This window comes from Barbus barbus (assembly GCF_936440315.1).
Source record: "Barbus barbus genome assembly, chromosome: 45".
Taxonomy (NCBI): Eukaryota; Metazoa; Chordata; class Actinopteri; order Cypriniformes; family Cyprinidae; genus Barbus; species Barbus barbus.
The window spans coordinates 19,775,960-19,800,648 of record NC_136723.1 but is presented as its reverse complement, the minus strand read 5'-3'; the positions used below and the strand labels follow the sequence as shown (position 1 = coordinate 19,800,648).

General features: G+C 38.8%; 1 protein-coding gene across 1 annotated transcript in view; it reads right to left on the bottom strand.

Moving 5' to 3' along the window:
• Positions 1 to 24,689, bottom strand: part of LOC306864264 (kin of IRRE-like protein 3) — a gene marked incomplete at both ends in the record, with an annotated part of 148,793 nt that overhangs the window by 6,017 nt on the left and 118,087 nt on the right. The window contains 6 exons of the mRNA XM_079408167.1: positions 753 to 860; positions 6,168 to 6,366; positions 7,812 to 7,912; positions 16,245 to 16,371; positions 17,211 to 17,338; positions 17,528 to 17,676. Coding sequence (XP_079264293.1) covers positions 753 to 860; positions 6,168 to 6,366; positions 7,812 to 7,912; positions 16,245 to 16,371; positions 17,211 to 17,338; positions 17,528 to 17,676 — 812 coding nt within the window. The remainder of the gene's footprint in view (positions 1 to 752; positions 861 to 6,167; positions 6,367 to 7,811; positions 7,913 to 16,244; positions 16,372 to 17,210; positions 17,339 to 17,527; positions 17,677 to 24,689) is intronic.

The window sequence follows — 24,689 nt, the reverse complement described above, 5'->3', positions numbered from 1 at the left end:
AAAATAAATAAAAACTAAGCAGCACAACTGTTTTCAACATTGATTATAAATCGGCATATTAGAATGATTTCTGAAGGATCATGTGACATTGAAAACTGGAGTAATGAAGCTGAAAATTCAGATTTGATATCACAGGAATAAATTACATTTGAAAATATATTAAAATAGAAAACAGTTATATTAATAACTTTAATATTTGTGTGTGTTTATGGTTAAAAATCAGATCAGAATTTATATAGCAAAATTAAAATGAGGATTCTCAGTTATGGTGACAGACAACTACTAAACAACTATTAAAACTAAAAAACTGCTTATTTACATAACTGAATAAAAATACAGTGATAAATGGCAAAAATCTTTTTGTAATTATTTATTTAACATTTAATTAGATTTACTTTAGGCTTTCCTAGAGAGTTTGCACAGCTGTAAGGCTGTGTATAATATAATACAAAAAGAGTTATGTAGTGTTTTGTCATACTACACTGCTAATTGTTGAAAAAACAACTTATTATTGGAAAAAAACACTAATTTGACAACATCTGAGTTGCCGTCATGCTACAGAAAAAAAGTGGTTAAGCGGCTCCTTTTAATTAGCTATACTCCAACACTTTTGTGCATGTGTGGATAAAGTCGTGCTACATTGTGCAACACAGCATCACAAGGTGAGTCTAAAAACAGTGGGTGTCTCAGTGGACATGCGGTGCGTGTCGCCTCTGTGTTTCTGTCTCTGTAGAAACAACGAGCTCACTTACTCCTCTGCAGTCGAGCACAGCAGAAAGCCCCCAGGGTCCCAATGAGGACGATGAGAGCCAGGAAAGCTCCCACAGCAACCCCGATGATGACGGCCAAGCGCAAAGACCCTGAGGAGAACACAGAACCGCTGGGATCATCAGAAAACCAGTGACAGAACGTAGAAGCAAAGCAAAATGCACAGTCCCGATCAAGAGCCTGTTTGTCACTTGAGGAGACATAATGAAGCCGTGTTTCAAAAGTCTTCCTTTAAATCCTATGGGAATGAGCTGACCTCTTTGAATAACTCAGCTCTGCACCTTGGGAGTCGGCTTTACTAGAGGAAAATGGGCCAGTATTTGAATAAAAAATACCATCTAATTTCATTTAAATATTTCAAAGAAATCATAAAGGCGAGTAAAAAGGATTAAGGGCTGTTTAAATTAGATTACAAATGGAAGTTCTGAATATGTCAGAATTCCATTAAGGAAATCCACGGATTTAAGTAGGTGACATTTACCTGAATAAACAGACTATGATCCGGTCTTTGCCCTAATGCTCTGAAAAATCAAGTCGGGGTATTTAATCACAGCGAGACGTGAGTAAAACACACTCACACACACTCATGGCACTGAACACCATGTCCTAACCAGACCCAACGCAACATGCAATAAAAGCTATCTTTTCCAAGTTAATCAGAATTTTTGTCCTAACTAGCCACGAGAGCGATACACAATGAGCGACAAAATATATTTTAGAAACAGTTTCTATTTCTGCAATGTTATAGCCATAAAAAGTATACAAACTATGGAAATAATATTCTCAGGTACTGATAATGTGCTTTATTCAATGTTAAAAGTGTCTAATGTGAGTTTGAACATTATCTCAAGATGGCGCCGTGCATGACAGCCATTGTGCTTGGCTCTCCAGTTGTTTTAGTGTTTTTGTTAGTTTTTCCTGTTTTTTTGTTTGTCAAACACGATCAGTTTCACCAGGGAAGAACTGCTGAACATTCGGCAGAACAGACCACAAAATCTCCAACCGGTTTTCGATTATTCGGATGTTTTGCTGAACATAGTAGTTGGCGGAGCTGCGGCACTGTTTAGACGCTTTAGGACGTGCAGACGGGGGAAGCGAGCCAGCGTGCTCAGAAAGCGCGGATTTCGAATGCCGTTGCCTAGCATCCATCTGGCTAATCTCCACTCTCTATCCAACAAAACGGACAAACTCCTTCTGCTTTGCCGGTTAAACTAGGACTTTTCAAATTCTGCTGCTCTGTGTTACACGGAAGCCTGAAAAAGTTTTACAGAAACTCGCTGATCAGATCACAGACACAGAACAACAACACCCGGACTCTGTTTTAATCATTCTAGGGGACTTTAATAAAGCAAATCTCTTCCGTGAACTGTCCCACGGGCAACTTTAGGACTCTCTGATCACTGTTTGGTTCATCTTATTCCAACCTACAGGTAGAAACTGAAATCAGTTAAACCTGTATTAAGGACTGTAAAGAGATGGACTAATGAGACAGAGCGGGTTTTACAAGCCTGTCTCGACCTCACTGATTGGAGTGTTTTTGAAGCTGCTGCAAATGATCTGGACGGGCTCAGAGAGACTGTAACATCTTATATCAGTTTCTGTGAGGATATGTGTATTCCTACCAGGACTCATCTAACTTACAACAACAACACTGCTAAACTCAGACAGCTCCGTCAGGCCAAAGAAGATGCTTACAGGAATGGGGACAGAGTCTTGTATAAACAGCCCAAATACACACTGGAAAAGGAGATCAGAGTGGCAAAGAGGAATTATTCCGATAAGCTAAGGATTCAATTCTCTTCCAGTGACACGGCTTCAGTGTGGAAAGGTCTAAAAGACATCACCAGTTACAAGACACCATCCCCCAGCACTGTGGAGAATCAACAACTGGCAGATGATCTGAATGAGTTCTACTGCAGGTTTAAAAAAACACCATTCACACCTCCTGCAACCCCCCTCTCCCCCACACCTGAACTGCAGATAAGAGAAGATGAAGTGTGCCAGGTCTTCAAAAATAACAAGAGAAGAAAGGAACCAGGCCCAGATGATGTGACACCAGCCTGTCTGAAATCCTGTGCTGACCAGCTGGTCCCAATCTTCACACAGATCTTCAACAGATCACTGGAGCTGTGTGAAGTCCCCCTCATGCTTCAAACGCTCCACCATCATCCCCGTCCCAAAGAAACCCAAGATAACAGGACTTAACGACTACAGACCTATGGCTCTAACATCTGTGGTCATGAAGTCATTTGAAAAACTGGTTTTGGCTTATCTGAAGGACATCACTGGACCCTTGCTGGACCCCCTGCAGTTTGCCTTCAGAGCAAACAGGTCTGTGGATGATGCAGTCAACATGGGACTGCATTACATACTGCAACACCTGGACAGACCAGGGACTTATGTGAGAATCCTGTTTGTGGACTTCAGCTCGGTCTTTAACACTATCATTCCAAACCTCCTCCTGCCCAAACTAACTCAGCTCTCTGTCCCCACCTCTGTCTGTCAGTGGATCAACAGCTTCCTGACAGACAGGCAGCAGCTAGTGAGGCTGGGAAAATACACATCCAGCACCGGTACGATCACTGGATCTCCTCAGGGCTGTGTTCTCTCCCCACTGCTCTTCTCCCTCTACACCAATGACTGCACAGCTAAAGACCCCTCTGTCAAGCTCCCGGAGTTTGCAGATGACACCACACTGATCGGCCTCATCCAGGATGGTGATGAGTCTGCTTATAGACAGGAGGTTAAGGAGCTGTCTGTCTGGTGCAGTCTTAACATCCTGGAGCTCAACACACTCAAAAGAGTGGAGATGATCGTGGACTTCAGGAGAAACCCCCCTGCACTCCCCCCACTCACCATCATGAACAGCACTGTGACTGCAGTGGAGTCATTCAGATTCCTGGGCACCACCATCTCTCAGGACCTGAAGTGGGACATTCACATTGACTCTACTGTCAAAAAGGCCCAGCAGAGGTTGTACTTCCTTCGCCAGCTGAGGAAGTTCAACCTGCCACAGGAGCTGCTGAAACAGTTCTACTCCACCATCATTGAATCCGTCCTCTGCACTTCTATAACTGTCTGGTTCAGCTCAGCTACCAAATATGACCTCAGGAGACTACGGAGGGTAGTCCGGACTGCTGAGCAAATCATTGGCACAACCCTTCCCAGTCTCCAAGAACTGCACTCATCCAGAGTGAGCAAAAGGGCTGGTAAAATTACTCTGGACCCCTCACATCCAGCACACTCCCTCTTTGAACTGTTACCGTCTGGTCGACGCTACAGAGCTCTGAGCACCAGAACGACCAGGCACAGGAACAGTTTCTTCCCTCAAGCAATCCATCTCATGAACATTTGAACTCTTAACAATAAACATGAAACACACAACACTATCATAATTTTTATTTTTTATTTAACACACATACTTATTACATTTTAAATTTGCACCTAACATACCTGCACATACTGAATTGTCTATTTTGTATATATTGTTTGTGCTATTTTGCATATTGTCCATCTTGTATATTTATACATTCTTTTTTATTATCTGTGTCCTCTCCTGTTGCTGTCATTCTGTCGCACTGTGGAGCTACTGTCACTAAAACAAATTCCTCATATGTGCAAACATACCTGGCAATAAAGCTAATTCTGATTCGGATTCTGAATATCATTTTATGTAACCTATCCCCCTTATTCCTACGCCCCATGATGCTTTGCACAAATTATGGGTGTAACTTCCGTTAAGCTGTAAACAATCAGTGAAAGGTTCACTCTCTGAACGCAATAATGTTTGTTTTTTTGGGTACAATGGGTACTATGAGATGACATTATTCTACTCACCTTTCAACCATCAAACATTAAAATGACATTTAAAAGTGTAAAAGCATAAACAAGGTACTTTCAGCAGACCATTAATAACCCCAAATTAAAATAATTTTCAATGTTCAATTCTTTCCACAGCAATAACGGACAGGTCACTGTATCATTGTAGTAGTAAAACTGTATTATGTAACATACGTCTCCAAGCGCACGCAGGTCACGTGGTTATTTACATGTGAACACGAGGGGGCGGGATCACATTAGAAATAATGAGTTAGACTGGACAGACTGAACATCGTGTCGGTTTCATACGGATTACTTTATCACAGAACATTTGTTTTCGACAACACTTACTTCAGTTGAAAGCAGGCACTTCAGGCTTTCTATAGAGATAACTCTCATGTTTCTGTGTTGAGTATTTGCTGAGTTACACTTCATTTTAGTGACGCGTTACTATAAACAGATCGCGGCGACGGAGAAGACAGAGAGCGCACCCTGTTTGTTTTCTTTTTTCCCCAAAACCACAAAGTTTTGTTGTAATCGTGAGTGTACTCAAAAAAAGTAGACACTTAACAGTTTCGATTGATGTATAACACTTATTTGTGTGACCAAAATCAACAGAGTATTTTTAGTGTCTTTTGCACTTATCTTAAAAAAAAATGAGTTCGTATCGCCGGCGATACAGCCGGCCCCAAAGGGTAAATCAAAAATGTTCATTCACTTCCCGATTGCGTTATACTATTTCAAAGTGATTCCCGTCATTTTGACAGATAATAAATTGTATTTACCTATGAAAACAAACAAACCTGGAAAAAGATGTGAGGATTCGAGGAGAAAAACAAGAGATTCTTTGTGCATTCCAGTGAATTATTAATGGTATATATCATAAGAAACAGGACAACAGACCACAAATATGCAGTATATGTTGTCCTTTTATTACAGAGGAATGCAAAGGGAAAAAAGAAAATCGAGAGGAAAGGAATGCAGCGACTGAAAAGAGATATTGCCATAGATACAGTATTCTTGTTATAACGTGATTAAAATACCAAATGTTACGTTATACTCATGATGTCTGAAAAAATAAAACATGAGGAAAAATCGACAGCTCATTCAGTCAAACAAATGGATTAGCTTTATTTGTAGGGCAACCTTATGATTTAACATTATTTGTTTCAGTCTTTTTGAATGGAAGTTCCCCAAACCCATAATTCAAAATGCAGCAGGCTCGTCAGGAATAAGGTAGATAGCTATACTGAAAGTGACAATGAATAATTTACCTCAGATTTTAAAAAATTAATTAAAGGAAACATGAACGTTAAAACTGTGAACTCAATGTGAACGGACATCTTTGTATTCCACGACAAAGATTGAATCAGTCAGTATGTACTTTTAATAATATTAAAATGGTTTAATATTAATGAATTCGATTACAGAAAGCAGAGAGAGCCCACCCATACGCTCTTCTGATTGATTTTCGAATAATTCCATCGTGTCTCTTAGCTGTGTCATGACAAATTGCTTGTGACTGCAATCTGAATCTGTTGCAGTGCGGTTGGTTTGGATACAGTGTAGTGGATTGTTACCTTGCTCTTTAAGGCGAATGATCTCCGTGTCAGAACCGAAACTGTTCCATGCAGTGCAGTTGTAGATGGTTTGGAAGTCAGCAGGAACGATGTTGCTCATGGTGAGGGTAGAGATGACGCCATCCTCTGTGCTCACGGTCTCCACGGTATAACGGCCCGATGTTCCTGATTCTAGCACTGTTTCTTTCCATGACCATGCCTGCATAAATTATAAGCATAAACAATAAGTAAATAATGAAGGGGAGGGGATTGCTTACTATTGCAAAGTTCAGGAACACAAGTAAAGCAACTCAGTGCTGTTTTGCTATTATGACATACTCTGTTTTTTTAAAGTCGAATCCACAAGCACAGCAGGTCAGATGGATTAATGCACTTTTTAGTTCAAACAAGCCTAGGCTCAAAAAAAATGCTTTTGCGGTTCAGTCCATTCAGCCTCTTCCCAGCATGCATCGGGACATGAATAATTAATATGGTTGCACTGTCTGACGGTTTGCCAATTTGATTTACACTCGTTGTCCTGTGATGTCAGGAGGAGTTTGTTCCTCTATTTAAAGTGATGGATCGTTTTATAAACCAAGTGTTGAAGGTCTGTGTGTGGTGGTATTTCACATTTTTTTCCTTGTGAGTGATCATGTGCTGTTGTCAATAGTTTAGGATAATGAGCACTTTAGTCTCCATAACGTACATTTCCCGTAGAAAACACGAGATTGGGCATATAATTAAATTAACAATTTGTAACCATGTAAATACAGGAAAAAAATTCCCCTGAATTCTTCTTTGAAGAGTTAAAAATTTCAGTTAAAATTACAGCAGAAGTCATGGCAACTTGACATTTTAAGTTCAGTCAAGAAATGTAACAAACAAAAAAATAATAATTCAACCTTTATTAAAGTTTTATGTAGTTTTTGTGCACACAGTGCACACGTCTAGAAATTGCACACACACTGTGTGAAACAGAGTTAAAGAGACTCAATTCACTGAAATAAACCTAAACACTCAAGCGATAAATCCTTTTTAATTGATCTTCAAATGCTTTAAAAGATGTTTAACACTGTAAAAAAAAAAAGTTGAGCCAATTTTAAAGCAACCAGCTTTTTGCAGATTTTTGAGTTCTCTCAACTTATTTTTGTAGGAGATTCTCAACTTTTTGTTGTATAAACTTAAAACAACAACTTGAGAAAACTCAAAAATCTGCTAAAGTTTGTTGCCTTAAAATTTAAAGTTGGCTCAACTTTTTATTTATTTTTTTACAGTGAAAGCACTGAAGTCTAAAAGTATGAAATCCATTTCATGGAGCCATATTTTGCACCTCTAGCTAATCTAGGACTAGTTTTATTCACTTATTTTTTGCTCTGAACTGACCATTTAGACAAAAAAGAACCTTGTGACCAACATGTAAAGTGATCAACCACGGTTCATTTTTGACGATAAGGAACAGATAATATATAAACATAAAATGAGACAATTTTTAGAACAAACCGGATTTTACAATGACATTATTACACCATTTATAAAATATTATAATATATTTATAAAATACTATACAAGTAAATGCAACTGAAATATTGATTTGAATATCACTGACATGCTTCAGAAATAAATGATCGTGGAATAAAGGTAGTTGGATGGATACATAGGACTCACAATGCGGTCTGGAGGAGGGGTGCTGCGGATGAAACACTTGATCTGGCCCTTCTCCCCGTACAGAGCCTGCTGCGTCTGTGTGCTGGAGATGGTGGGAGGCCCTGAAAAAAACAACAGACTGTCAAGCTTCCTGTCTGACACCTGAACTGCTTGCACACCACATCAGCACACATCCTTCCTGAGAACACACGCTTCTGTTTTCATGATCTTCAATCTGGTTTTGATGATCTATCTTAAGATGAGGTGGAAGTGTAAAGAATCAGGGGCAAACTTTTGCATGCGGTATTTCACTGCTTCTTATTCACTGACCGCTCGCAATCAAGTTTACAACCAGCCAGCGAGTTTTGAAATGAAGTCATTGTTATTGTTTTCAGCACAAACATGCTTTCATTCTATGTAAATTAGGCTCATTATAGATTGTGCTTTATTCACAAAACTCAGTGCTATTTGACTGGCACAGCTTTTATCATTACAGTAAATGCAATTTCCTTTAAAAGAGATGTTTATGTACATTTTCCCACTTTCCATTGACCACTGCAGCCGCAATTCATCAAATGATTGAAAAGAGTGTTATGACCAGGCACAGATTCAGATTCAGGTGTCTGAATTGTTGCCGTATTCACAACCTAACTTGCATATTTTGTTCAGTGAATCAGGCACTTAAACAAAAATAGAGTATGTGCAAATTAACAGACAAATATAGCAGCCCCAAATTCATTCTTTGTGAACTGAATAATCAAACACTTGACACTTTAGTGTTTTGTATTGTGATTTGTGTGAAACGGATTATCCAAAAAGAAAAAAAAATGACTAAATGTGGACTAAATTATTGTAAAAGTCTAATCTTTCACAGACAGATTATGATGATTTTATTTTTTTAAAACACAGTTTTTCATGTCACAAGGCATTAATTGATGGACTGGAGTGGTGTGGATTATTGTGATTTTTTGATCAGCTGTTCGGACTCTCATTCTGACGGCACCCATTCACTGCAGAGTATCCATTGGTGAGCAAGTGAAGCTAAATTTCTATAAAAAAAAAAACTGTTCTGATGAAGAAACAAACTCATCTACATATTGGATGGCCTGAGGCGGAGTCAATTTTCACTTACAAGAAAAATTGTTCTTTTTAAAATTTAAGTAAAAATGTTAAGAATGCATGGATCAATGAGATGCATTTAGACATGATAGATGGGATATTTTCATTTAAATTCATACTGACTTTGTTTCGTCATAGCTCTTTTTTTTTGCATTTGTGAGAAAAAGCTAAGGAGGGGCTAAGAGCTTTATTATTCCCTGAATAACAACTTAAATTGCGGTCTGTTCCTCATTCAAAGATATCATATGACTTCAGAAGACTTGAACACGGTTTGTATGGACCACTTTTATGGTGCTTTTTTTGCCATTTTGGAGCTTGACAGTTCCAGTGCTCATTATATTGAAAAGTGGCAAGATATTCTCCAACAATTTACATTTTGTGCTCCACTGAAGAAAGGGATACAAGGTTGGAATGACATGAGGGTGAGTAAATAATGACTGAATTCTCGTTTTTGGATGAGCTAGTCATTTAACTCTTCCCACTGCATCTTATTCAATGGAAATAATGCTTAAAGTAAACTTCATAATTTCATAATTAAAAGTGACAGAGAAAAGGAGGAGATAAAATCATAATAAATACAATCATAACTTTTCCATTTCTCCTTCCACTGCAGATTGAGGTTCATTATGTGTCTCTATACGAAAACAGATTTTCATTTTAATTGGAATTCGGGTGTCTCAGTGCGCGAGTACTATCCCATCAATTACAGATCCCAGCAGCGTGCAGGAGTCTTCTGTACACACCGAAGCTCCGTCTCTCTAGAGAGAGTGAGACAATGCTCTCGCTTTCCCCAGCACCCTCTTAATCACACGCACGCTCAAAGGCTGCAGTCGGGCAGAGGGGTGGGACGCCTTTTCCGTGCTCTTCCAGCGGCAGTCTGTTCAGATCGTGTCCTCTGGGGGAGCCAAACAAATCTGGCAGGGGATCATGGCCATAAATGAGGGCTGTAATTAAACAGCTTTATCTCTCAGGCTCAGGAAACGAGCTGAGAAGGGAGAGAGAGTGGGATGTGAGACCGAAGCGCACGAGGAAGGCACAGTCACACATCTCGCTCCGTGCCTGGCTCTTGACGATGCTCTGTATGTATGGTGGGAGAAAGGTAGGCCTGATCATCTACTACAACTGACTCACATCTCATGAAGGGTCATGCATATAATACTGTAAAAAATTAAATTGATAGTCAAAAATACATAATAATTAATACAATAAATGAACAAAAACCAGGGGTGAGAGGGGAGACAGGTTGCAAGAGGTTCTCGGACACAATGTGTTTTCAGTGAGCATGAAAACTATCTTAGAATGGCCACAAACTGCGTTCAACACTACTTCCATAACAGGCTTCTGAAACTGTGATCTGATTGGTTAATCAGTGTTTGTTTCCCTGTTGATTTTAAAGAGAACAAACTGAGGTTAAAAATCATTGTTAAATTCACCCTCTTGCAGACAGCGAACTGAGGGTGACCATACGCCCTCTTTTTCCCGGACAAGTCCTCTTTTTGGACCTACAAAAATGCATCCTGCCAGGAATGTCCGGGATTCGGCTGTTTTCTTAATCCCGCTCCCGCTGAATTTCTGATCACTGCCTTTCATTTTCTATTTCGCGATCACACGCACTCTGTGTAAATGGAGCACATCTTACAAGATCAGATATTTGTCAATGAGCTCAGGATCTGTTGAGCAGCAAATACTCAAGCATGGTCTTGTCAGTCATCTCTCCTTATTCTTGACCTGTGATCCATCAAATCAGCTCTTGTTGGATGCAGAGTTGCCAAGTCTGCATTTTTTCTACAGAATCGGGCTACTTTTAAACTGTTGCCATGGGTTGATTTTTCCCAAATTGGTTAAAGGTTTGAAATATTGCATTAATTACATTTGACTGAAATGCTTGTATTGAAACATTTTGCATTCTACCTATGATAAAACTTTCATGGACTTTTACTAGAACTGTTCCCTCCTGATGGAATGACCTGCCCAACTCAATCCAAGCAGCTGAGTCCTTAATATTTCCAAGAAATGGCTGAAAACACATCTCTTTCATCTTCATTTGACCCTCTAACTCTACTCTCTATTCTAATGCTTATTTAAAATTTATCTGCTTTTTTAATTAAAAAACTTGATCCTCTAACATTTGCACTCTCTATTCTATTTTTATTCTAACTACTTGTTTTATTTATAAAGAAAAAACATTCTCTATTCTTTCTACTTATTTTCTTTTTATTTATTATAAATGATGACCTTCTAACACTAGCATTATCTATTCTTTTTCTGTTCTATTGACTTTTTTATTTTTATTTATTATAAAAACAAAATAAGCAAACAAACAAACAAAAAACTTACTACACATACTGTTAGGTGAAGCCCCGCGCATGAACTGTCCCCTACTGTCCTCTTTTTGGAAAACTAAAATATGGTCACCCTAGCAAACTGATCTTTTCATTTTTAACTTCACAATGAAAACCAAACCTGAACCAGAAGCCGTGACCCATTAGAGCAGAGTGTATTTCATTTCTTTGGATTTTTTTTGGAGATGAAGGTGTAAAAATTGGAATACATTTTGAAGAAGTTTAAAAGCACCTTTTTTTCTCAGATGAGGGTCATAAGCAGCAGTGATATTGATCTGTTTCCATAAGTCGTCTCACTCATTCACGTCTTTAAGGGGTATCGTTATCAAAGACACAAAATCATCTGTGCTCTTGCACAGATTAGGCTGCTCTTGCAGCCTAATGGACTCTAATGTGGTTATTCATTAATGATCTATTATAATATCAGTAATCGTATTTCCCGTTCTTCATCTGCCTAATGCATCATATTTCTGGTATTTAAGTACTAACGTGTCTCCTGTTTATTAGCATATGGCTGCACATTTCTTAAAGAGACAGTTCACTCAAAAATTAAAGTTCTCAGGCTACGTTCACACTGCAGGCAAATGTGGCCCAAATCCGATTTTTTTGCTCACATATGGCTCATATGATCTGTTTTTGTCATGACAGTGTGAACAGCACAAACCACATGGAATCTGATGTTTACGATTCCGATTTGTGTCACTTCCATATGTGGTACTAAATATGTGGTCCGAGTGTGTGTTCACAGTGTGTGTGTGTTCACTGCTTTGCAGGTGCACTTTGGATGGGATAAATACAGAGCACGAATTGCAAGTATGGGTCACCATACTTGGCCGTATGTCACATCACTTTCACTTTCAAATCCGATATAGGTCAGATGTTTTGCAATGCGACCGCATTGTGAACAGTCATGTCAGATTTGAAGTGAAGTAACATACTGCCAAGTATGGTGACCCATACTCGGAATTCGTGCTCTGCATTTAACCCATCCAACGTGCACACACACAGCAGTGAACACACACACACCGTGAACACACACCCGGAGCAGTGGGCAGCCATTTATGCTGCGGCGCTCGGGGAGCAGTTGGGGGTTCGGTGCCTTGCTCAAGGGCACCTCAGTCGTGGTATTGAGGGTGGAGAGAGCGCTGGAGGGTGGAGTGGAGCGCATTTCATGTAGCTTTTACGTCACTCTAGATCGACATTATTCCACGATGACAAGAGACCCTTCAAAGATTTTACATACCCAAAGTTATCAGGAGATTTGCGAAAGGTAATCATTGGAAGTGTGATGTGTCAGAACCAGGGCTGGACTGGGACAAAAAATCAGCCCTGGCATTTTTTGGCAAGTGTCGGCCCCTTAAGTGCGTCGGCCCACCGGGAAAATGTATCGGGTATGCCCGATTACCAATCCAGCCCAGACCAGAACTCATAAGTATTACAGTGACAACACTATATACAAGCAAAATATGAGGACTCGTATCATAAAAGTTTCAAAACTCTGCTTTCTTCTGTCACATCCCTGTTTTTACTTTTCATATTGCCTATGCATAATTACGCTGGCTTCTGCAGCAGATCACACTATAAATAAATGCATTATCACTTACTTTATGTCCTCCATGTTTACTTCCATATGGCAGCACGCTGCGCAAGTGTTGCCAAATCCACAGTTTCCCCATGAAGTTGGGCTACTTTTTCCACTGTTGCCGTGGGTTGTTTTTCAACTTTGTGTGTTGACGCGACTCCACTAATGCGATAGTTAACCCCCAGAACATAGTTGGGCTAGTTTTGAGAAGCAATTGGGCAGATTTTGTTGTGAAAACCTGGAAACCCCATTCTTTTGCGAATGCGGGTCAGTTCAGAACCATGATCTGTTCACACTGTGAATCTGATATTGGCCACATTTAAAACAACAATGTGAACAGCTATACAAAAAAATCGGATCTGAGAAAAAAATCGGAATTGAGCACTAAGGGCTCGCAGTGTGAACATAGCCTTATTTACTCACTCTTATGTCATTCCAAACCTGTATGAAATTCTTTCTTCTGTAGAATGTACAATTTTAAATTCTGAAGAATGCCTTTGGGGTTTGGAGTAAGCAATGAAAGAATATTCATGTAGAGGTGAACTTTAGGGGAGTAGCGTCAAATAAAATTCTTCCATTTACTTACCCTTGTAACCTGATTAATCTAAAGCAAGCACAACAATCAAACGGCTTGATCATCACAGATGAACTGGTGTCTAAGAGTTGGTGCTGCTGCATTATTTGCATATTCACTTCCTAAACAAAAGGTAATTGATTATAGAACACGAGCAGATATGGGTGTATTTCTGCCAATGAGGTGACTAAGCTACATTATCATATAGACCTTAACTTTTAGGATTCTTGATTTGCATCTAACAATGAAAAATTTTAACCAACTATGTTGCAGACTTCATTAAGACCCTAAAGAATAATATCAACTTGTGAAAAATGGGCATTATATGACCCCTTTAATAATTCTGAAGAAATTTCCACTTGTTCCATTTTCTGTGTCACTTAACATCCTTTAAACATCCCTTTTTGTGTTTCAAAAGAAAACACAAAGTAATACAGGTCTGAAACAGCATCAGGGTGAGTACTTGATGACAGAATTTTCATTTTTGGCTGAACTGTTCCTTTAAGACTGGATTAGACACAAGGACCCAAGGAGGCCCTCGGTCATACATGCAGACCCGGCCCAGGTCTCAACCTTGTAACACCACAAGAGGAAAAACAGCAAAGATTAAGAATTCATAGAGCGTTGAACAGGCTTATTGCCTCACAGGAGCAGGCCGGTGTTATTGCAAAGCCCTTAGGACTTAAAAGTTTCCATCAAAACAAATGGATAAAGCATACAAAGCTCCATAGCACTTTTTCATGAGCTCCTCTGGAGAGAAAATAACCAATAAAATGATGCCTAGAGCAAGACAAAGCAAAACAACCAAAACACATATGTACAGGTCCTTCTCAAAAAATTAGCATATTGTGATAAAGTTCATTATTTTCTGTAATGTACTGATAAACATTAGACTTTCATATATTTTAGATTCATTACACACAACTGAAGTAGTTCAAGCCTTTTATTGTTTTAATATTGATGATTTTGGCATACAGCTCATGAAAACCCAAAATTCCTATCTCAAAAAATTAGCATATCATGAAAAGGTTCTCTAAACGAGCTATTAACCTAATCATCTGAATCAACTAATTAACTCTAAACACCTGCAAAAGATTCCTGAGGCTTTTAAAAACTCCCAGCCTGGTTCATTACTCAAAACCGCAATCATGGGTAAGACTGCCGACCTGACTGCTGTCCAGAAGGCCATCATTGACACCCTCAAGCAAGAGGGTAAGACACAGAAATAAATTTCTGAACGAATAGGCTGTTCCCAGAGTGCTGTATCAAGGCACCTCAGTGGGAAGTCTGTGGGAAGGAAAAAGTGTGGCAGAAAACGCAGCACAACGAGAAGAGGTGACCGGACCCTGAGGAAGATTGTGGAGAAGGACCGATTCCAGACCTTGGGGGACCTGCGGAAGCAGTGGACTGAGTCTGGAGTAGAAACATCCAGAGCCACCGTGTACAGGCGTGTGCAGGAAATGGGCTACTGGTGCCGCATTCCCCAGGTCAAGCCACTTTTGAACCAGAAACAGCGGCAGAAGCGCCTGACCTGGGCTACAGAGAAGCAGCACTGGACTGTTGCTCAGTGGTCCAAAATACTTTTTTCGGATGAACGCAAATTTTGCATGTCATTCGGAAATCAAGGTGCCAGAGTCTGGAGGAAGACTGGGGAGAGGGAAATGCCAAAATGCCTGAAGTCCAGTGTCAAGTACCCACAGTCAGTGATGCTGGTGTTGGTCCACTGTGTTTTATCAAGGGCAGGGTCAATGCAGCTAGCTATCAGGAGATTTTGGAGCACTTCATGCTTCCATCTGCTGAAAAGCTTTATGGAGATGATTTCATTTTTCAGCACGACCTGGCACCTGCTCACAGTGCCAAAACCACTGGTAAATGGTTTACTGACCATGGTATTACTGTGCTCAATTGGCCTGCCAACTCTCCTGACCTGAACCCCATAGAGAATCTGTGGGATATTGTGAAGAGAAAGTTGAGAGACGCAAGACCCAACACTCTGGATGAGCTTAAGGCCGCTATCGAAGCATCCTGGGCCTCCATAACACCTCAGCAGTGCCACAGGCTGATTGCCTCCATGCCACGCCGCATTGAAGCAGTCATTTCTGCAAAAGGATTCCCGACCAAGTATTGAGTGCATAAATGAACATAATGGCCATTCTTTTATTGGTCGGATGAAATATGCTAATTTTTTGAAATTTTGGGTTTTCATGAGCTGTATGCCAAAATCATCAATATTAAAACAATAAAAGGCTTGAACTACTTCAGTTGTGTTGTAATGAATCTAAAATATATGAAAGTCTAATGTTTATCAGTACATTAACAGAAAATAATTAACTTTATCACAATATGCAAATTTTTTGAGAAGGACCTGTATATGGTCTTTGATGGTATAGTATTCGAGCTGCCCATAATGGCCTGTGATATTTTTTTTGATTACATTTCAGGGAAAGACTCTTCTTGAAGCGTGGGGTTAATCAATATGCCCGTATTGATTCAGAAACCTGGTAGAGTCCTTAAAGCAAATCACACGAGCTCATGTGCCCTGAGTCTGTCATCTATTGACGAGAGAGAAGAAATGATGAGAGCGATTCAAGATCATCTCTCCTGATTACGACGCCCATATCTCTGAGGGTCACAAAGCATGTCTCGGTTATTGCAAAGCTAAACAGTGTAGAAAACATCCCCTTTAGCCTGAGTGAAATGTGGCCTGATCCTGCTTTTGAGGGCTTCTTCCAGCTCTTGTGAGTCAAAGCAATCAAAACCGTAGCAAATGAGAATTCGCTGAAGGGTCTTGATCAGACCGACAGACTGAACATAAACAAAGCGTTCAAAATATTTACCGTTGACAGTAAGAGTGACCTCCTTCTCTCCCACTCCCACTCGCGGCACCACAGCTCGACATACGTATTTCCCAGCGTCCTCCTGTCTCACTGCCTTCAGTGTCAAGGTGTTCTCATTGCTTAGTACCTGCAAGGTAACAGATGTTTGAAAAAAAACCCCACAACGCCACAGTCTGAGTAAACTTTGTAGACATCATTAAAAAGTTTTCTCTTGCTCGTCTTTTACATGAATATATGAAGCAGAACTGCATCTATAATTAACCATCACTGTAGTCACAAATACAGCTTCTTTCTTGAGTTTTGACATCAGTTGCGCGATCCTAACAGATGACGACCCAAACAAACACAATGTGCTCTACTGAAGGTCCATTAGCCCTTGAAACTCAACTGTCACAGCTGTTATCATCATCAAAAACAGATCAGTCACATGTGTGTGTGTCTGATACATTAATCATGCCCAGATGGAGAACTGAATAAAATTTGATAAGTCAGGGTTGTGTGCCATTCAGAATTTAAGTGAGAATGCATTTTAAATTTGAATAGATGTAGCAAACAGAATGCAGAATTGAAATTTTGAATTAAAATCGCAAGGGATTAGAATTCAATTAACATTTTAAATTATTATTATTATTATTTTTTGTCCATGTGACTATAATTTGTGGTCCGACAAAGCCTTGTTTGAAAGTTTAGAAAAAAGTTCGAAAACTCGAAGTTGCAGATTTCAGAATATTTTAGCCTTTTAGGAAGGAATTTTTTATTGTTAACTAAAAATAATTTATATATAAAATGCAAATTTTAGATGAAAAAAATTCAAAATTCAAAATGTTGCACCTGTTTAATGAGTGGGTGGATGACATGATGTGGGCTGTGTTTAGCTGCATTGTAAATAAATGAGTGTGAGTCAATAAAAGAGAGTCAAATTTTGCACATCCCTGTTTTATCAGCAGAGCAGAGCAAAGTACGTACGACTCCATGGCCCCTTTTCATCCAGACGATGGTGAGCGAAGGGTTTCCAATCCAAGCGCAACTGAACACGGCATCAGATCCCCGATCCACCTGAAGGCTCTGGGGTTCAGCAGCCAGACGGGGCCCGACTACAACAAAAATACAAACACAAATTCATTCACTTTTGGTTTATGCAAAAGAACATTCATTAAAGAAAGTCATGTGAGTTTGAAATGACAATACATCCTTGAATAAACCAATTTTCAATAAACTATTCCTTTAAAATATAAAAAAATAAAATAAAAAGAAACATATCTATATGCAGCATTTAGACTCACAGTAAACATCCACGTTACGGCTGATGTTGGTGCTGCCCAGGGCATTGGTCACCTCACAGGATACTGGCTCGGTGAAGAAGGAATGATCAACCAGCACCTCATAAGTGTCTCCCGTTGCGTCTGTGATCATGCTTCCCCCCTTCGCCCATCTAATTGTCAATCAGAGATAAAAACAGAGCAAGAAAATGAGCAACCCTGATGGACACTGCTGAGGCTTTTTTCCCAGATCTGCTCTAAAGATCAAAGGCGACAAGAAAGATGTTTTTTCACAGGCAAATGACTGAGATCATGTCTTATTTGCATGGTGTACTGAAACAACAAAAGCATCCTTCAGAGGGCCCAATGTAATTTTCAGGAAACCACATGTGTTTTTTTTGTTTTTTTTATTCGAGCCTTTTCATTTCTGTGCCGTCGGCAAGCAGTGTCTTCTTTGGTGGAAGAATAACAGGAACACATTAAGAGGTTTTTAGATGCTGCCTCTATCATTGGCACCCTTTGATGTTGCGGTCATTATAGTGAAATGTGAAGAGGAAAGTGAGAAATCATGGACAACACAAGCGAACGCTGAAGCTCCAGATTCAGAAGAGACGATCAAGCACTGAGCAGATGGACTTTTGTTTGCATCTGTGAAGCTAAAGTGGGCAGTGTTGTACAGAAATAAAAAGAATTTGGCATAATAAATATACTCGACACATCTGTGTGTATTTATTTATTTATTCTGTGTTTTGTCTTTATATCTCTTTTATTGGCAGTTGGCAGAGTGTAACAAAAAGTAACTTTTTTTTTTTTTTGCAGTCTTTATAATATATTTAATAAATAAATGAGCTGTCAAAAGCAAAGTATATCTTTATTATCATTATAATTTCTTACCCAATAGGTGTATATACAGTATATTCATGATTCTCTGATAAATATAAAGTTCAACAGAACAGCATTTATCTGAAACAAATCTTTTTTTATTACATGGTAAATGTTTTACAGTCACTTTTGATCAATTTAATGCATCCCTGCTAAATGTTTACTGTAAAAATGTTACTTCTGAACTGCAGTCTACACCAACACCCATTTTCCCATGCAAAAATCAATAGAAAATAAGACACACACATTGGTTGCCCTGACAACAGCAAATTTTAAGGACATGCTCCTGCATTGTATTTTAACTACTGGTCCAATGGATGTCTTTTGCTCACTGTTTTGTCTGAGTCTCATGCAATCACCGTTTCATTTTTAAAATAACTTGTCAAATTAAAACTAGCACTAAAAAAAGCATCTCAAGGCGCATTCAGTTCCATTTCGCTGCGCTTCGCCTAGTTGCTTTGGAACAGAAGAACAAGTCCTTTGTGAATGCCACCTCACTCTTTCACACATCTGTTCTCACCAGAAGCTCTACGTGTGAACTTCAATAGAACCAAGACTCAAACTCACAATGCCCACATGCACACCAAGGCTCAACATGCTTCTGTGCTGACCCGCAAACTTTCTTTTCCACAGAGCTTCCTCTGGGTTCCTTGGGGGACGGCAGCCTCCTCGTGAACTCAAACACATGAGTGAGATCCACACTTAGGACAGGGCTGATGGCTTCTCCTGTCAGTCTCAGGAGAAAACAGTCTGACCAACTGGAAATATGGCAAATATTGAGAGAGAGAGAGAGAGAGAGAGAGAGAGAGAGAGAGAGAGAGAGAGAGAGAGAAAAAAGAAGAGGACAGGAGACATTTTCTATCCGCAGAGATGGACAGATATCCTTTTCATTCAAATGTATGGGAATGTAAATATGTAGCTAATCCAGCAGCAATTGATTAACCATCAAAAGCGTCTAACATGAAGAGATTACTCCGGATCACAGCAGGTCTCATAATGGATTCAAACGAACACCGGAAAAGGCTTATTACATTCTGTTAGGAAAATTCAATTTCATCAATTCCTATGGTGCCAATAGTCAGCGTAAGCTGTTTATGAAACTATTTTAATCCTGTATTTGGTGCTAAAATAGGAAAAGTGCTGTGAACAATTTCCATGGATCTTTGACATTTAAGTTATTAACTATCTTACTTTAATTTAATCAAGACCCAGAGCAGTTTGAGAAATTACAACGTCCTCCTGTCAGGGAGACTCTTCTTTGGCTCAGACGAGGGTTGAATCTTGACACATTCAAAGATAAAAACATGTTACACGCAGAGCTGTGACAACTTTATCTCGGAAAGGGACATGAGGATAAAACAGTAAAGTTACCACAAATAAAACATCAGAAAAAGATGTCCAAACCTCAGCCAGAAAGACAAACCGGGCTCTCAAGCCTTCACTATACACAGATCAAATCCATGTGTTTGCTGCTTTCTTTACATAATTCAACAGCAATAGTACAAACCCTAGAATAAAAAAAGAATCTTCTGAAGGTGTAAGCCGATACAACACCCATGGAAAATAAATAGTTTGTTTTTTAAGATGCCGCAGGAGGGCTATCTGTGATCAGCCGCATTTCAAATTAAAACACTGGGTGGTACGAAGCGTCTCCGCCAAAACAAGCAATCAGCCATGTGGACGCTGATGCCCTCCGATGCTAAGCTGCAAAACCACATGTTTACATCAAACGTTCGACACTTCCGTCTTCCATTAGACACTTCAGAGGTGACAAATCAGGATAAGACAAGACAAATCACCTACGCCAAAACAAAGCCGCCAACACCAGCACTGACAGAAAGCCCCTGGAGGGACACGAAGCACATACTTTATTCACAGGCAGAAAAGCGACGCGTCTGATTCCATCCATTCACGCCCCACTTTTCCACTCTGAGAGTTCAAGAAGAAAACAAACAAGGTTAAAGACGCATTCTCTTTTGCTCTTTTCTATAGCAAGGTTGTGGCTACATTTTTGAGCGCAGTGGCTTTTATTGAACTCTTTATGAAGGCTTCACATTTCAAGGTGCTATTTGATGGAGAGAAGTCTAAGTTTAGGATAAATGAAAGGCCACATCCTTCGAAAAGAAAGAACGGAAGTCTTTTTTTGATTTCACTGTCACTGTGGATTTCACACGTGCTGCATCACATACATATACACGGCATCACTGCGACAATGGGGTGCTTTCTCTACTGAGTTCAGCTTACTGGGATCATAAATGGCAGTTACAGTACTCTCAGCAATTGTATATATGTAGTGATGCTTAACTCTTTCCCGGTGCTTGAAAATACACTACTTTGATAAAAAAGAATTTTTCTCCGATTTTTGTCCAAAATGTTGTATTTCTGATAAAACCTATGTGCATTCAAGTGGTGATAAAACATGAACACATGAAGATAGAATAAAATAGTTTTTTTTATTAAAAGCAGAGGCTCGGTTCTTTATTTTGATATATAATATGTTCATATATTCATAGGGCCGTCAAATTTAGGTGAAAATCATCAAAAATACTGGCGGTGGCTGGCAACTTTTTTTTTAAAATGCTGGCGGGGAAAGAGTTAAGCAATATCATATGAGCAAGACAATTACGATTTATTACAACAGTTCAATAAACAAAAAGTTAATTCGATTTACATTTCTTACAAGTTGTTCATTACTTTCTCTATTTTTGCTCCACAAATGAAATTAGTTTTAATCAAAGCCACAACAAAATTGACCGTTGTGATCAACACACAGTTTTGAACATGTGAGTGAATGATTCAATGACTCATTCACTTGTTTTATTCCTGAATGAATCAGTGTTTGGAAGAATCGTTTGAATAAAGCATTCAAGCACTCACTTTTAAAGATGCTTTTAAAAGTCCATTTTATTCACTCAAATTAAGCTTATAATATAATTCAAAATGAAAAAATGGGTAAAATGCTACTTTTGCACCCCACTGTATTGCCATCAGCCACTGAAAAATTAATACGATCCGATCACTAGTGGAGCTGAGATCACGTCACGCCAGATTCCATTAGACATAAAAACTGCTCTGCAAAATTATGAAAAGCTATGAATGAAAAATACTCAGGGTCTTAAATGGCCATCATGACCGCCGAACATAAAGGCTTTATTTCTGCTAATTAATTTACAGCTTAACTAATCTCATTTCAAATGCCACAGGAGGACAGTCATGGGTTTTATTTCTGCGAGCGGCTGGAGCGGACGCCTCCAATAAGAAATGTTACATTTTGTCTTATAAAAAAACAAAACAAAGTTAAATTAATTTCCATATTTATGTAAACAAAATGAACATGAATAAAATATTGGCTAGTGAAAATAATCCTTCCTCTTTCTAGTGAGGCAGCTCTAATCATCTCAGAGGAACGGTGTAATGCCCACAGGAAATCTCCCGCAATCAGTAATGACTTTCTTCGTAATTAGTTGGGATTCTGTGTTCCTGCAGTGTGAATTCAAATTCTGTGTTTCTCCAAGAAGCCAGTCTCCGTGTGGAGAGCTTCCTCGCGCTTTATTGATGATTTCATGACATTACAATTGGCCGAGGGTTTGGTCTGTGGCACAGCATGCATCTGACGCCTGCTGCAGTGGGTCAAGGGACAGGAGACACACAGTGTCCTCTGAGCTTTGGAGATTCTTTGTCCAGCTGGCTGAGGGCACAGGCACAAGAGTCTGGTGTGTGCTTCTTTAGACCTCTCTGGCATGAATAATGTATGAAACTCTGACGGGGCGGCAGGTGAGATCATCTCTCGCTCTACGCTGATTAAAAAGATGTTATGTGTGACACTGTCTCTAAGACTTTTCAGAGAAAACACAAAACAAAAAGTAAAAAAAAACCAACAGGTTACGTCTGAAACAGTAGAAGCTTTCAGGATGAAATTATCAAAAACAATTGAGCACTTAAAAGATTCCCTTTATAATTACATCATATTATTAATAAATACATTAATTACATGCAATTTTATAATATAAATATATAAATATTCAATTGTTATAATAAATTATATATAATATACAATGTATTATTAAAAAGTTTTTACTTTGGGGCCAGTATTTTATTTTATTTTTTGATGTTTGGAACAAGTCTGTTATCAAGTAAAAATGGTAATATAACAAAAAAAAATTAATAAAACAAATTCAAATTTAAAATATCTGTTTTCTATTTTAATATATTTTAAAAGGTATTTATTCCGGTAATTAAGCTGAAGTTTCAGCATCATTACTACAGTCTTAGCTCCAATTTGCCTCAACACACCTGCATGGAAGCCTCTAGTATGCCTAGTAAGAGCTTGATAAGCTGCTTCAGGTGTGTTTAATTCAGGTTGGAACTAAACTCTGCAGGACACCGCCCCTCCAGGACCGAGTTTGGACAGCCCTGGCATAGGCATTGACCTATTTTCCACAATAATAACCTTTTGTCAGGCAGTACTCCATTTCATTGTCCGCAATGGACTCATAATAAAGTAAACACTCTGGGAGATATCTATAATGATAGTGGTTTAAAATCCTTCCAGAATCTTAAAACTCAATATAATCTGCCAGGCACCTCCTTTTTTATGTATTTGCACATTATATCGGCCCTACGGGAATATGGGGTGCCTTGGAACTGCCTCTCGACTGCCTGTTCACCCTTTGCGCAAACTAATCCTTCCTTCTGAGGAATCGCCCTCCTCTGCTTCAGTCATCTCTTTCTTCGTGAGCATTCATACAAACCTTTATCTATTAAAACTGTTTGGGCTAAGGATCTTAATGAGGTGTGCATGTTTTATTTTCCGATCAGGTATGGGGTATGTTTAAATTGTCTTCTAAAAACCCTAATCACCAAATGATTCATTGGAAATTGCTGCATAGGGTTTACTTGACTCCAATGAATCTGTCGTCTTCTCCTAAGTGTAATCTCTGTTCTCAAGGAGTTTTAGGCACGTTTTTGCATTTTTTTGGGAGTCCCCTCTCTCACACCCTTTTGGACTCATATTTGTTGGGTACTGAGATATGTTTGACTCCGCGCCATTTTTTCATGCATGACTTCACCTTGTCCGTCCAACAAAGATCTTTACTGTTAGCTGCTCACACAGCAGCAAAAAAATTGCTAGTCGACCATTGGAATCATCCTCACATAATGGACAGACGAACCTGGACTGTGTATTTGTTGGACATTATCTCAATGGAACTTTCTACTTCTCGTATACATGGATCTAACATGAAAACTGTAAATTCATGGCATTCAGTCTTCTTTTCTAAAATCTTTGTAAAAATTATTTTATTGTTATTTGTTTATCCATTAATATTAATTTATGTGTTTATTATTATTATTTATTTATTTTTTAAGTCTACCAAGGGGTGGGATGGGTTTTAAATTTGTACAGCTGCTTTTTGTTTTGTGCTACTGTTCCACCACAAAATAAAACTCAATAAACAGTTGCTAACATAAACAAAAAACAAAAAAAAAACCTTTTAATTTGTAAAAAAAAAAAATATTTTCAATGAACTTTAATTTAGTAAATTACCTGTATTTGTTTAAGTTATTATTACTTCATCAAAACAACCCACCTGCAGTTTGAATGATATTACATGGAATGCGCAATAAAAAAAAAAGTGATTTCTGAAAATAAATAAAAATGCAGTTATCGGTTTTTGCAAATTAACTCTTCATATGTATCAAAATATACGCATTTATTTAATACAAATTTATAAAATATCTAAAAATATTCATTTTAATCAAATAAAAATATTGGATCACAATTTAATTATTATCCGTAAGCTAAGTTTTCACCACATTGTGATGCTTCAACCAGAAAAGAGCCACTCCCAACAACATTTTAAAGGGGTCATATGACGTTGCTAAAAAGAACAATATTTTGTGTATTTGGTGTAATGCAATATGTTTATGTAGTTTAAAGTTTAAAAAACACATTATTTTCCACATGCTGTACATTATTGTTACTCCTCTATGCCCCACCTTTCTGAAACGTGACGATTTTTACAAAGCTCATCGTTCTGAGAAGCGAGGTGTGCTCTGATTGGCCAGCTATCCAGTGCGTTGTGATTGGCCGAATAACTCAAGCGTGTGATGGAAATGTTACGCCCCTCACCGTATTGTGATGGCGTTTCCTAACGCCGATGAGACTAAACAATAAAACCCATTACAAACAAGGCATTTGTTGCATCCAGTGGGGACATAATTACTGATTATAATGATTATACAGTCTTTTTATGCGTCGCATTGCATTGCGCCGCGTAAACATTACCATGTCTGAATTTGTGAT